Source organism: Echeneis naucrates, chromosome 21 (genome assembly GCF_900963305.1).
Source record: "Echeneis naucrates chromosome 21, fEcheNa1.1, whole genome shotgun sequence".
Lineage (NCBI taxonomy): Eukaryota > Metazoa > Chordata > Actinopteri > Carangiformes > Echeneidae > Echeneis > Echeneis naucrates.
In genome coordinates, this window is record NC_042531.1 from 17266841 (window position 1) to 17282842 (window position 16002).

Genomic DNA, 16002 nt, shown 5'->3' on the forward strand with positions numbered 1-16002 from the left:
CAAACAGTTTCACGAAATGGAAACAACAAAGCAAGGCACCAAAGAGCCACTGCACTTCTCTCTTACTGTATGCCTTAAAACAAATGTGGATCGTGATCCTGTTAATCATATTACCTGCAGACTACTAGACGTGAAGTACGAGCTGGCTCAAGATACAGCCTGGACTATAGTTTCTTGACACACATCATTAACTTTGAGCAGAGCTGAGGAGATATGCCCAAAATCATCTTTCTCAATTTCTCCTACACAAACAATCACACCCTCACCTCTTCCCCTAAAGCTCTATGATCTCCATTCAGAACTGCAGTTCAGTGTTTCTATAACAGTAAAGCCCTGATATGTTTTGGCTGCCTAATGTGCAGGGAGAAAATGAGCCTGAGCAGAGCATCCAAAAAGGCACTCCTGCTTCTCCATTAGCTGGAAGAAAAAAATTGGAGGCTGTGTTGAGCTGCTATTCTGTTGTGCACCATGAATCACAAAGAGCCAATGTTTGCTCAGCTCCACAGCCCAACCTACACACTCCCACAATTAACCTTCTGCCTGGAAATCTTCTCCCTCTGACGGGAGCGTGTGTGTGTGTGTGTGTGTGTGTGTTTGCATGCATGATGTTGACTTCCCAGATACAAGCAGAGCAAGGGAAGATGACAACAAAACGGTTTTGCTTAAATAAAAGCAAGTAGGCAGAGGAACAGCACGCATGTTCTGTACATTTCTGTGTTAAAGCCCAAAGTATTGAGCACTATCTGTTTTGCATTTTTCTATTAAATATACTTGTTACAAACATTAACCATGTTCCCCAATCACAGGACACTAAAACCAAAGTTGCCTGAGAAGGGAAAGGGTTTGCATGTTCTGGCTTCAAAAGACAAGGAAATCTGACAAATCGAAAATAATGTACACATTTTTACAGAATGCGAATTGAAAGCCATACGAAATTACTCAGGTAGGGTAATAGGACCAGGAAAAAGAATTTTAACTTTGATGCTGACAACACAAATAAACCAGATGCTTTTTAGCTACCTCAAGTCCTGCCAGTTCAATAGTTCAATTAATCATAAGAAACTATGCTAATGTGACTGTAACTAGCTTGTAAATTCATACACTTTGATCCAAACAGATTATACTCTCTAAAGAGATATTTAAGGAGAAAGCAACGGAGTTTCTATCAGGAACTTCCATCCCCTATTTACTTTTAACAGCAATAGATTAATAATAATAATATAGATAATAATATATTTTCTCCTCTTGGCTCTCTTACCTCATTGCCAAGCAGAGCAGAGACGCAGGCTTCAGAGGCATCACATATGGCTGTGAGGTCATGACCCCCCTCCAGGGCAAGCACCAACCGTCCGCCTGCCAGACCCATCAGCTGCCTGGTCAGGTAGCCGAAGCCTGTGCGCACAGGAAATGGCAGAAAAGAAAAGGAAGAGAGAGCGAGGGAAGGAGAGAGGGAGACAGGGGAACAGAAAAAGAATTAGAAGCACTGCTTTTCAAGCTCTGACTTCCTTTTTGGATATTGATCAAAGAAAAAAGAGTTTGAGCATGAATGAAAGAAGGGGTGACTGCACCAGAGAGTGCACTGTGGATTTACTGGGGGCCAGAAAACAAGCTATAATATGAGCCAGGTTTAATTTTAATAAATGCAGCTTTGAGTTTGGGTTTGGTTGCATCCTTTGATCTTTGTTTTCCAGGATGAGGGGGAAGTTTGAATATATGCATTCAGCCATTCTGAATTCTACCCATATCCCCTGTTCCAGAAATCCTCTGTAAACCACCCATATCACCCCTGTCACAACCCAGATTGCAGCTCTTATATGAGATCAGCAGGATGGTTTTAGAAAAGCTCTTTGCTGGCACGCCAAGGTCTCAATCTGAATACATAAATCAGTTGCACAAAATAAATGTGAGTGCTTCCTCCTCACATAGTCAGAAATAGGTGTTAAGCTACACCGGGTGAATGGAAAAGCATGTGCAAATTCTAAACATTAAAATGCACACGCATGGTTAGGCATGATACACCATTTCTAACTACATGACATTAAACGTGTAGAACAACAGCATAGCTGTGGTCAGCACTTACATTTAGCCGTCAGTTTGTATCCTCCCAGGGGTGGAGCATGTCCGTCTACTGCATCAAAGCCTGAAGATACCAGAACCACGTCTGGGGCAAACTCATTTGCAATAGGCATAACCACGGTCCTAAAATAACCAACATGAAAAGGACAATGACAACAAAATAGTGTATTTATGGTGGCATCACTTAAGTTGATGGATTTGGTTTTTGGCTTTTTGCCTTGAACTCAAAGCAGGGATGAACAAAGTATACATTTCTATCATTCAAAGTATAGTCATAGTTAATTCTACATAGGTTATCATATTGAAGTATTGATCCACATTTACAGTGCCTAGTGAACCTTGAAACAAGTTAGTCAATGAACTGACTGACTGCGGAACCTTAAGAAGAAAATATGCAGGATATGATATGACGATGCAGACATTGTTAGAAAATACAACTGAATCTGTATGTCGTTTTCTTAGTTGTTATTGGGTGGATATTTTTGCAGTGTAGTAAATACAGTGAATATTTAATAATAATATTTAAAATGTATCTTACTTCCGATATTTCAGTCATAAAAGCCATTATGAGGCTGTTGTCAGGTTAAATCTGGTTCAAAAAGCTGCAAGCACATTATGACATACTAAGAGTTGGCAGTCACGGTTTATTTTCTCCGGTGACGAACACAGTGTAGTCATCTATTGCATTTTCAAAAATAATTCTTCTGCCTAATTGCTGCTTCAAAGTGCTGAGTATTTCATAGGGCTGCAGTAGAGTCAAAAGTATGATAGTTCTCATTTAAGTGTAGTGGAGTTAAAATCAAAAGTTTCCAAAGAGAATAATATGCAAACAAATTACAAATTCAAAATTTAATCAAGTACAAAAGGAATTGGCCCAAGTAATCCTGGAAACCCTGATGGATACATGGTATACAGTGAATGATGCACTTAAACAGACACACTTGATCAGCGTCCACGCCACCCTTGCTGAAAAGTGAGGTTTATTTTATCCCACGGCCTGGGGGGCAGTCCCACTTCTAACTTTCCTTCCCTGTTCTTGGGTCAGCCTATCAAACTGTCAAACCACATATCATCGTCAGACGTTCTGGCGTTAATGATTGTCGCTTTAAACTTCAGGCTGAATAACGAAACTAAGCTACAATGAGACACGAATTCCTCAAAATATTCATTAAATACATATTCCGGGATAAGCTGCTCAGTCGACACACAAAACACAATCTACAGTAAATCACCATGATAGATGAGCCAAGTTTTCAAGATTCATGATACCAATTTTGGAAGATATAAACCGTTTTTTTTTTTTACTACATTTTCCAATATGTGCAGTTATATCAAAGCTGGTGGAATTCACAGCTGGAAATCTGGGGCGATAAAGAGGTAGCAAAACTGAACCACTTGATTAAGGGCAGCTATGTGCTGATATAAAACTGCCAATGACTTGCTTCTGATGAAGCTAAGCTGCTCTTATAAACAGTTTTACACCATGACCTGACAAGAAATGCTACGTCTCATTTTACTGTTATTCTCTCTCATGTTTTTCTGATCAAACTTCCACCTAATAAGTTTGTATCTGCATTATATTTGTGTTAGAGAAAACTACCATGTATGTTTTTCGAAATGGAATGTTTGGAAATATAGAGGCAATAATCAGCTAAAAGATCCTTAGAAAGAAAGGAGAAACGGAAGGGCAAATGAAATTGCATGTGTATGCAGGATAATTCTAACACTGGATGATGGGTGTGGTGAATGAAGGATGTTTGTGCACAACCTTCATCTAACACACAGCTGGTAGGGAGGGAGTGCCTGTATGCAATGTGTCATACACAGGAATAAAATAGTGGGATACTCTGTAATGATTCGCTGTTGTGGCTGAAAAATCCTGCTTGGTTTTATGTTGACCCTGTTAAAATAACAAAACAACAAAATGACAATTGTTTATTGCATACATATTTAATACTGATACCGTTTCCACACAAAGATTAGATTAGGACTCATAAATCTGATGCTTGAATTTAGGAGATTTATTTTTAATGGCGAGTTATCTTTTAAGAAGTCAACCCTGAGAAATGAATCCATGAAATCAGCTTATGCACTACTTAAAAGTAATACTATTATACAACTCTACATTTCACTTGATTTAAGGTTATCTAATTAATTAGCAATATCTAGTAAGAGCAATAAATTAGTCTGTGACTTTGTATGAACCTACAGGACTTTATTGAGCATGATTTAGGATGTTTAGTTGATAAATATTCAGACTTCCCAGATGGAAAAACAAGCGGCTCTCTCTGATTTCCCTGTGGGATCTCAGGTTTGACACAGGACTTTTTTTGGGGGGTCTAGGATATTTAGGCAAGCTGTGTTTTGGTGAGGTCTGTGAGTGGCAGAGTACCACAGGGTTCCGTCACAGGTCCCCTCTACTTTGCTGACCTCAGGAACACGTTGTTGGTTTGCCGGCTGTGGGTAAGCAGTGTGCCCTGAACTCTGAAGCCAATGGTTTTTTCATCTCTTGCTCACCACCAAATTATAACCCTCAAATGTGCACACCACACCCCCCACAACACAACACTCATACGTACACACAGCTGTCTGAGGCAGAGGCGGGAGGTAGTATTAGGAGCTTTCTGGTATTCCCAGACAGCAAGGATACGTAGAGTTTGTGCGTCACTGTGTATTAGTGTGCATCCAGCAACATTTCAGACGACAACGTCATGAAAAGAAGATGAAGGAGGCTGAGTCAGAATGATAAAGATACTAGAACTAGAACTGAGTGTAGTTATGAATAAAAATATGGTGCAAATATGGCAGTGTGGGAACATTTTAGGGGCTTTAAGGCAAATTACAGTGAACAACAATAATGCATTCATTGAAAATGTCATGGAAAACATAACTATTAGACTAAACTAATATCCACTCTAAGTTGAAGTTATTTATGCATTTGTTTGTTTTATTGCATTCTGCATCTTCCCACCTACTCACAAACTTACATGTACACAGCCTTGGCTCATTAACATTTGGACCGTAGAAAACCCCACACTAAAGAGAATTAGCCACAGGGACTTATGTGGGTTGACACAAATGCGAGAGGTAAAGCAAGGGTATTGTACCCACTGAAGGCTCCCCTTAGTCCTCCTCCAACCTTCAATAGAAACAGAAATGTTATGATGAACGATGATGAAAACTGTCTGTGTCATCAGTTTCAACCCTCACCTCCGGAATAATATCTGTACATTTAAGGGAATAAAAAAAAGAAAGCCACAGAAATCAATTACTGAACTGGTATAAAAGGAAGCTAGTGGTTTTGTGGAAGACTAATTGTGTGTGAATCAGAGGCTACATATGTGGAGATGAAAAGGCCTTTTTGTTAATTAAGGGAGGGGAGACTTTACGACTAAGCCCTGAGCTATGGAACGTCCTGAGTGAAGAAGTTGTGATCTAAACCACCGCTGGTTCTCTCATGGGTACATCTCACTGTGAGAGAAATTAATTGGATAAGCAGACAGCAAAACCTATTGTTTATTTATATTCCGTTCACATAGCAACAGGTGTACATATGTCAGATGAAGTAATGGAGTGTCTATGTTTATGTGTATGGTGGAACATGTTGGAATGCTGCGTGCTTATTAAGCACCTTGGTCTTGCTGTTCATTAAACAACAGTGTGGGACTTTTGAAAAAGAGGCATGGCCAAATGCAATGTAGCTGGGGTCTGTATTTCAAAAATGTTAGTCAACATAGCCCAGATATCATCTTGGAGCTTATGTTTTCAGATTTGTAAAAGCTCTTCCAAGGTACTCAATTTAACTCTTTTCATGAATCAAGTATCATTTTCAATGACGTGAACTTATTTTGATGTGCAGTATTGATGTTCACATCAAGGATCGTCAGTGGCTGCATTTTAAACTGAATGTGTGGTTTTGAGCGTGACAGCAGGCGATAATTCCAAAAAGACTGGAGTGAATGTTGATGAGTGGTCAAATAAAGTAATTTGTGTGTGTGAGATTTTTTTTTTTTTTTTGTTTGTTTGTTTTAATAAGAGATCTTATTTGGATGAGATATTGTTAAGTGCCTAAAATAAAGTAAAAATGCTTCCATTACCCAGCATATAATACCAACACAGACACAAAATACATCTGCCTTTCCCCATCAAACCCTCTTTTGTCTACTCTTTGGTGATGACTACTAACTTCATGAGACTCAATGTCTACTGCGCTCTTTCTTCCTTTGGTCTGCTCTGATTATTTCTCTTCTGATCCTCAGGACTGCGTTCAACCTTTTGCCAACTGTCAAGTGCATTAGAAATGCACTCACACAGGTTAATACAGCTGTATGTTTTGGCATATTGGTGATTTTTGGGGCCAAGGAACACTTCTCTATGTACAACTCATCTTTGTGTAATTACTGCAGTCCTAATTTTTTTATTTCCACATCCTGATTATGCATTCTGACCTAGTGTACATGGGGCTGGTGGTGAACCACCGGCTGTGAATCAGAAAAAAAGACAATTCTTTTGTGACTAGATATAATCTGTAACTGTCTAATTACCAAGAAGCTCTTATTCCAACATTACCGAAGGTATTAACCACTGGGGAGACTCAGCCTCACCCATTCAGAAAATGCAGTTGCTATCCTTTAGAGGGAGCAGTGCCCATCAAACTGGTCAACAAATGGTTAAACTGCAAAGCTTCAAGGCTTTCTCCGTTCATAAAAAAGTAGTGGAGAGTGGGAGAAGAGGGAGAGAATAAGAGAGCGAAAAACTCACACACGCACACTTACACTTCAAAGCCCTGTCATCTGGTGCTGCAGAGAGCTGGTTTGAATTAAGTTTAATTCTCCTCCACTCTCCTCTTTCCAAGTTCATGGCAAAAGATCGAGTGAAAGGAGGAGGTGAGAGCGAGGGAGAGAGAGAGCGCGAGAGAGAGAAAGAGAGAAGGGGGGAGACAGTGCTTCTGGTTTTCATTAGGACCAATTTTCTTATCTTTTTTCTCTGTGCTTTCTGGAGGCTCAAACTTGATCCCCTGCAAATGCAACGTGGCACAGGCCAAGAGAAGAATGGTAAGGTGCCAACTACAAGGCACGCATCCTCTCCCAGGGACAGAGAGGGAAGAAAAACTGGACCACAACATACAGATAAACAGTGAGACGAAGAGAGTGTGTGTGTGTGTGTGTGTGTGTGTGTGTGTGTGTGTGTGTGTGTGTGTGGGGTGGTGGGTGAGGGGGGTCTGTGTTTATCAGGTGTCCATCCACATGTGTCTATCTGCACGTTTCTGGTGTAAAAGCTCCTCTGTGAGCTCTGCAGTTGTTTAGCTCTGCACAGGATCATGGACTCATATGTTTCTGAGTCTATACTGCATTTCTGCAAACGTCTGTGTGTGCATTCAAAGGTATACACAGCATTCCATTTTCTGCAGCTGATGTTAATTGTGTGTACGTGTGAACAAGCATAGCACATATGTATGCATACAGCAGAGCTGGGAGCTTTTGGACAGGTTACTTACTCTGCTGTGGGGCCTATAAATTCTCCACTACTGCAACAACCTCTGGGAGTTAATGGCAGCATAGTATGAGATGATATACATCCAAAATCTCTTTCTCATCTCATCTTCTCCAATTTAATCGATCTTTGGAGCGGTTTGGAAAATAGATAAAAAAATAAACACCTTTTCATTAAGCTACAAAAGCATAGGCACACAGTATAAGCATTTTCACATGCCTCTCATCTCACTTAACAGAGTTAGTTGTTTGCGTAAGAGGTTAAATATTTTAAAAACATTTTGTTGCCATTTTATATCTTTAATATCTGATAAGACAGCGTTGTGTGACAGGAAATGAGACAGAGAGAAGAATACATACAGGAAAGCATCCCGCCGGACAGGAATCAAACCCAAATCACAAAGCTATTAGGCTCACTAATGAAGGTAAATACGTACTGATGTACTCAAATGCAGAAGTAACCTCCATGATAATTGTCTTATCAAGAGTTCAGTGAGTCCTCCATCAGCTTCATACATTCGTTTAAGTGGTTTTTCCATATTGTACCAAGCTATTATCATTTAGATAGATATGTCCTACTGGTCATTTAAATCAGTTGGATAAAGTACATCTATGTCTGGAAGGTAACAAACAACATTTATTTCATAAATGATGTCTATAGAATGAAGAGGAGGAAGAGGAGGTTAAGAATATGAAGTGGAGAGAGGAAGAGTGAGAACAGGTCTGGGATGCATTAACGCGCTATGGTGTACTTCCGGGGGGATTGCGTGCCAAAAGCTGAAGACAGTGGCCCATCGGCCAGTTCTTCAGCTCAGGCCAGATGGACACACAATCACAAAAATGAGTTAATCTTCAAAGAGTGCTGGAACAAATCCAGACCTGCTCCTTGCCAGATGTATGAACCAGTAATGTGTAAGAGATGTGTACATGTCTGTGGTGAGTGCATGCCTGTACACTTGTCAGCCTCTCAAGCTTTTTTGTGCATGTATGAGGGTGTGTGTGTGTGTGGGAAGTTATAAATATCCCCAGACAGTGGACCTAATAGAAATCAGGTGTAGCATGAGGAGGATCTCCCTGTGTACTCAACAGCTCCTGATAGACTGTTTGACTAACCATGTACTGTAGGATCAAAGGTTTTAGTGTCACAAGAAGAAATTAAAGTGTTGCTATTTTTTTTCCCCAGGACACTTAGAGTATTCAAAATCTATCATAAACATCTATTTTCTGACCATCCAGTGTCACACTCTCTATAAAGCAGTAGGTGGTATTATTCTTACCTGAATGCAGCTAGGTACTCTGCATCACCCATGGGAGGTTCCAGTCCTCCAGTAAAGGCCATGTTCACATTGAAGCCAACACCTGCCCCACTGCCCACCTACAAGGCACACACACATATCTGGGTTTGCAAGTCGGAGTAACGTATGCAAGACCAACTAAAGACCAGCGATCTTTCTAACCTCGTCAGGAGCTCCGCTGCCTGGGAAGAAGTTTCCGTCATCATAGCGATGCAGTGACAGGTAAAGAACACTGGGGTCAGTGTAGAAGGCCTGCTGGGTGCCATTCCCATGATGAACATCCTGGAAACATTAAAAAAAAAAAAAAAAAAAGACTGGTTAGCCTAGACCTTCACTGTTTTGCTGAGACACTCAGCAAACTGTGTGTATTGAAGAAACTGCCTAAGAACAAAGAAGGTGAAATGACTTGGAAAATGAATGAGTTTCAGAGACACAGGACCATCATGCCGTGCACCTGCACTAAAACAAGGAAATCACTCTGAGACTGTAATTACACAAGACATTCAAGTCTGTATATCAGCTGCAGCCTGTTGTTATGTCAAAAACGGATGGTCAGCAGGATTCAATAAAACACTAAACTTCAATAGTTATTCACCTCTGCCAACAACATGACATCAATTAAATGACCTCATTTTCTACATCCCAAGAATGCTTTAATACACTCAACTTGAAAATGTCCCCGCTGGCTGGAGGCAGAGTGGCATGACAGTGAATTTGCTAGCTGCATATAAAGTCTCCCCGTGACAGACAAGACAGGAAATGAAAAAGCCCTTCAAAGGATTTTGGGGATGGCCATGTCCAGCCAACGACGCCACTGAGGAGCAGTACACGGACATGACCGTGGCTCCGTCATACCCTCTTATTAACAAATTTGTCAGTGTCTGACCTAAATATTAGATCTCCCTTTTTCCTCATTCAATTTCAGCATATGGAGCTATAGATGACATGAGATCTTGTTAGTAGGACTATGGCTCATACATGAAGATATCCTGCAGGATGCTCTCTAAAAAATGCAGAAAGAATGTTCATTTGCCGCCCTAACAACAAACCCCACAGGTCAAGAAATAACAGGGCCATGCCAAACGGTCCTTTAACTTACTGACAAAGCGTTATCAGTCGAGGAGCTTTCATTAGCTTAGAAAACATGGTAGCTCATAATAGTCTGACAGGTACGGAAGGAATGATTGATAGTCTTTGTGCTTTATTTCTGACGGGCGAAGAAAGCTCTTTGTCACTTCCAGTTAGACAGTGAGAAGTAGTTGAAAACGCAATGGGACAAGGCAGAAATTATTCCTCCTTGATTACGCACATATACCTTTAGACCACACATATATATGTATCTTTCCCTGGAAACTATCCTGATTTGCTGGTAGGGAAAACAGCCACTGGAAACATTCACACATTGGTGTGCATTCTCCAAATAGTGCACTCACCCAGTCCACAATGAGGATTTTACTGACATTGAGCCTCTGCTGAAGGAGCTTGGCTGCAATGGCAACAGAGTTGAAATAACAGAATCCCCTGAGAAAAAACACAGAGAAGACATCAATAATGTGTGCTATTTAGCTTCACGAATGACATTTTATTTAGAAATTTGATGGTCACTAAACAAGTTACGGACTGCTAATATGCACCTTTACTTGAGAAAAAAAATTGACGTGTCTGTTCTACAACTTAAATTTTTATTCACAATACTTTAGTTACTAGTTTCTATTCACAGGAGAGTTTTCCATTGTTTTCATTTATGTATTGACATTGACCTTCTTAGTATAAAAAAAAAAAAGACCTTAGATTATCTCATACATGTATTGTAACCTAAGGAAAAGATGGTGGTGGTTCTCAGGGGAGATAAATATGGCATTTATTCAGAATAAATTATCCATATGTAAACAAAACACATCCAATTAACACAACCGTGAACGTCTTTATCAGTAAAATGCAACGTAATCATTAAAGTGGCAGTAATATTTATTACTGATGAGTAACTTTGTATTGTTATGGGATATTTTCACAGTGTGGTGAAGGGTTTGTATATTTATTTCATTACTAGTTTTACTAAAGTGTAGCTCAAATCAAGAACAACACATTTATGTTGGCTTACTGAGGGGAACTGAAGGCAAGTGGAAAAATGGATATTTATGCTTACAGATGTAGTGCAAATGTAAACCTTTTCCTTGGTAAGATTTCTTCTTTACTTACATAGGTGTGCTCTCCTCAGCATGGTGTCCAGGTGGTCGAACTACAGCAAAACCATTCTGGAAAACAGAATCACCACATACACTTGCATAAACCATTTTGGTCCGATGAAGTTAAAGGAGATGCTATCAGTCTCATTTTATTTCTCTTTAGAGAGTCAGCTCATATCAAAGAAATCTCATATATTCACTCCTCATGCACAGATATACACACATGAAAAGAGACCCTTATTTACCCTGTAAAGAAAATGTCATATCAAAATTGGTTTGCACAACAAAATTGTGATAAAGATTAAAAACTACAAACAGAATGTATTCCATCTTGTGACACCTTCTACCTAATATTTTCACATTCCTTCTCAATAGTTTGTTGGTTGCTTTTATTTCCACGGTGAAAGTAAAACACAGGCATTCATGTGTGTGTGCAGACACATACACACATGAATGAGAGAACAGATGCTGACATCGGGTCAGCTAAGGGGAACTTTGTTAAAGCAGCGACCAGAGGGACTCCCAGCAAGTGATTTGGGGGCTCCCACTGCTATATGGGGACATTAGATAGATGTTTGGGTTGATGTAGAGTGAGGCAAGTTCAACTAATGATGTTGAGTCAGCTGGTGTGGATTAACAGCCAGCTGGGAGATTATTGCAAAGACAACTGCCTTTGCTTGTTTGAGGACGCCCTGACACAGCAGGTTGCATAATGCAGCATGTACGTAGGTCAATGAGAAACCGGGGTAGGTATATTGTTTGTGTGGGGGGAGGAGACACATCAACAGATTAAAATGGATTCAGAGAGAGAAGTAGCAACACAGAAAGGAAAGCGTTGTGTGTTTGTGTGTGTGCTGTGAGCAGATAGTGGAGTTCAGAAAGGTGGAATTTGGTAATTTGGCATCAGAGAAGCTTCAGAAGACCATCTCTGTCACTGCAAGCACATGAGTCAGTGAACGTGTATGAGTATGGTCATATATAAACATGAGCACATACTGTATGAGTTAAGGCAAGGTTAAGTTGAGGGCAAGTCAATATTGGTGACCTTTAACCCTAGTTGGAACAAGTCCATATCATTCATGTTAGGGCTCAGTCCTTTCTCCCGGGTACACAATAGATCTCAACCAGTGATATAACTAATCAGACCATGTGCTATATAGAAAGACCAGACCACTATTTCTTCATAGTAACTATGCCCACATGTTGCAGAGTTCCTGAGTGCTCGCCAAAACTGTGTGGTAATGGTATGGCATGCTACTGTCTCTCCAAAGAACGTCATTAGTCTGCGGTATGTTGGTGCTAGCACTAATGCTAAGTGTGATGTCTGCTCTGCAGGTGGCTGTGGTGTAATGCTAATAAAGCAGGCCTGTTAGTGGGGACTGTTGGCATTTGCAAGGCCCGTGCGCTGGGCTTCCCTGCTGGGTTCAAACAGTATGCAGCCATTGCCACAGACACAGGAAGGCTGGCTGGTGGGCAAAGCATGACGGGGGTGGGGAAGTCTGTCTGGGAGGTGCTAACGTGACTGTGGGATGAATAGTTATGCAAGGAGTTTTTTTTTTTCTTTTCTTTTCTTTAGGTATTTGGAGGAACAATATTATGTGTTTCGTGTAATAATGTCTGAGTCATACTCATACTTTTTGGATTGAAAATTTTCACTCATAGTGATGCATGTATGTATGCATGTATGTGGCTGGCTAATATGAATCATGCCAAAAACTGGACCAAGTCAGTTAAACCTGACAGGCAGCTAAACTCAAACCCACAAACGTCCTCATCCTTAACTTGTTTTGATGATGTCCATTTAATCGCAATGTCAGGCTGGCTCCGTCTTTAAAGGTTACGACAAACATCCCTTCCTAACCCCCTACAAAAAGAAACTGAGGATCCAAGCTAACCTTCAGTTCCCCTGATGCCACTTTGAAGACCAGCTCTACCACTGAGCCAACAGCCAGACGAGCTGCACTGGATGAATGGATCTCATTCCAAATGGTGTCGCTGTCCACCTGCCAACACAAACACAGAAATACATATGCATTAATATGGGTTTTATATCAGGTTTATAGGGAGCAAAAAATATGCAACTTTGGGCTGTGATAGAGCAGTTTACAACAGACATGATCAGAGGTGTAATATTGCAGGCAAGAGGTCAGATCTGCATATGCTCCAGATTTCCTTAAAATTCTTTCAGCAAAGTTGAAGCAGGAGCTGGATAAGTCCATATTTGAAGCTGAAGTTTGCATATGAACTGATGAATACATGCAATATTTTTCACTTTCACAATGGGCTAAATACTGTAATATACTGTAAATGCAAAGTCAAATTTTATAGTTTTCCGCAAATTTGGCATATTACACTCTCTCTCTCAAAAAAAAAAAAAATAAAAAAAAAATAAAATAAATAATAGTAAAAAAAAAAGATGTATCTATATATATATATATATATATATGTAAATCCAATTTAGGCAAAATATTCAGTCTTGAGTTATAGCAGACTTTCTAATTGAGGTACAGATGTCGTACTACACAAAAGTGCGGAAACATGGAAAACAAAAGTAAGGTAAAATGAGATTACAATGAACTGAAGAGCAGCAAAGTTTAAGAAAAGTTGAGATTTAGAGCTGTTAGATCAGACTGATTGTATGTATGTGTGTGTGTGCATGGGTTTGCGTGTGTGTTCATTCACAGGGCAACCATTCAGTGGTCAAGCCTGATTAATGCTAAGGCACGAACGGCCCTCAGCCCCAAACACAACAGTACATCTCCACACACACGAGTATACAAGCTAAATGGACCACAATATTGTATGACTGATTGTACGCAGGACCATGCACAGGATACTATACACAGCATCCATCAGCCATAGCAGATACTGCAGGCAGATGGAGCGCATGATAAACACAGAGAAAAGAATCTGGCAGAGGAAAAGAGGAAAAGGAAGCTCTGTGTGTCAATGTGTTTGAACTGTCCACACATGTGCAGAGGGGCTGGTGCCAGAGCTCAGGCAACGGCTTTATGATGTAAACCCAAGGCTCTTCTACTTTGAATATGCTAACTTTAACCTGCCAGACATCCAGTGTGTCAGACAACCCGTGTTTTCATCCATGTTTGTTGCCTTTCAGTCAGTCAACTGTCCCAGAGGAGTATTAACCCCCTTAACACTAAGATTTTTATCCAGCCAGCCCCCTTTCCTGTTGTCTCCAGTGGCAGGAGTGATCAAGCCTGGAGAAGGGCTATATAATAACATTCACAGGGAAGAGAAAAGGCTCTTTTTAACTTCTGCCAAGAAAGACTTACTCATGAAATAAAAATGTAGTGCATTTATCATAGATATAAACTGAAGCGAGAGCAAGTAAGGAAGTATAGAGCATTGTTGATGACTGACTGCTGTTGCCAAAATGTGAAGAGAGACATTGGGAGTAAGTGGGAGACAGCATCTAGTAGCTACATTGCTGATTGAGCAAGAGCACAAATGAAGAGCCAAGTGACTAAGTGAATGCAAAACTGAATCATACATACAAGTCAGGTTAATGAGCACAAACAGATGCTGCTCTGATGTTGCATGCTGAGATTGAGCGGTTTATTATTTGCCATGTTGATGTTCATTTTGCCTCAAGCCAGGAGGGGGACACAAGTTAGTCAGGAAAAAGTGAAAGGGGAAGCTGTGTGTGTGCGTGTGTTTGTATTCCAGAGGTAGAAAAGAGCGGGAACGTGCTGGTATGACGGAATGATGGTTCTCTGCAGACTGACAGGCTAATTTCAGCCCCCTTCCTCTGTATATGTGTGTGTAATTTGTATATACGTCTGTGTGCATGCGTTTGTGTGTGTGTGTGTGTGTGTGTGTGTGTGTGTGTGTGACAGGAAGACAACAATTTTGTCCCATTTGCGATTATAAAGAGCAGAACAGAGCAGCACAGGGCTCTGGCTCTTCTTGTTCCCACCACAGCAGCAACAGTAAACCCCCAAGGAAGGGGAGAAGGGGAGAAGGGGAGAGAGAGGGAGTTGGAGAGAAAACAGAGAAGCAGAGAGAGGTACTATATGACAAAAGGGAGGGAGGGAGAGCGAATAAGTGATACAGTCTTGAAGTACGTTAAAAAAAAAAAAAAAAAACTGCAGAGAGAGCAACTAAAGGGCAATGTAGGTATATGTGTCTAAGTGAATCTGTACTGGACTGGCTTTTGGAAATTCTCACAACTGTGACAGACACACATACACACATAGTGACAGACACATATGCACACATACAGGTGTACTTCTCTAACATTGTTTTCAATGGACAATACTTTGCAGTCTGAGCAAGCATCTAAATCATTGCTTCAGCGCACAAAGATTCCAAAACACACTGGTATGTGCACAAACAAAAACATAATCCCCACCCCCCAACGAACACACACACATACACACACACACACACACTCTTTGCTGAAAACATCTGGTTATAATTACATACATGGCAGCTTTTGTTGCCTCTGGTTCTTGAGGGGCAGTGTTTGTGTGTGCGTGCAAGTGTGTTAAGATTATGTGTTAAGATTGTGTGTTTGAGTGTTTGTTTGGTGGAACAGGAACAAATGGGCCTATTATTTACGCAGGGGGGCAGAGAGAGAGTGGGTGAAGGAAACAGAGTTATTAGAACACTATTTGATAATGCTGAAACTTAGTTTGTTTCATGACCGTGTCAGATGAAGCTGCACCATTTGGGTATTGATTAGATTAACACAATTCAATTAAAATATTTTTTCCTCTGAATATACCAGCAAGACTAATACCGTTAATTCCCCTGTATATCAGCCACAATGATTACACATACGAACAAAAATATGACTATTTGTAAAATGACGAAAGCATGACTTTATGGACATACAGACCAATGACTTACCCCTATGCCTCCGCATGGTAACCTCACAAACATGGGACTCACTGAGCCTGAGACACAAGAACCAGAAAAGAGCAAAAGGAT

General features: G+C 40.5%; 1 protein-coding gene across 6 annotated transcripts in view; it reads right to left on the minus strand.

The window, feature by feature from the left end:
• The window catches only part of hdac4 (histone deacetylase 4), a 106606-nt gene that overhangs the window by 9751 nt on the left and 80853 nt on the right, over positions 1-16002 (minus strand). For all 6 annotated transcript variants that reach the window (XM_029530214.1, XM_029530212.1, XM_029530210.1 and 3 more), the window contains 8 exons: positions 15922-15968; positions 12945-13052; positions 11063-11118; positions 10297-10384; positions 9026-9145; positions 8846-8943; positions 2081-2199; positions 1259-1392 (listed from right to left, as the gene is read on the minus strand). In XM_029530214.1, coding sequence (XP_029386074.1) covers positions 1259-1392; positions 2081-2199; positions 8846-8943; positions 9026-9145; positions 10297-10384; positions 11063-11118; positions 12945-13052; positions 15922-15968 — 770 coding nt within the window. The remainder of the gene's footprint in view (positions 1-1258; positions 1393-2080; positions 2200-8845; positions 8944-9025; positions 9146-10296; positions 10385-11062; positions 11119-12944; positions 13053-15921; positions 15969-16002) is intronic.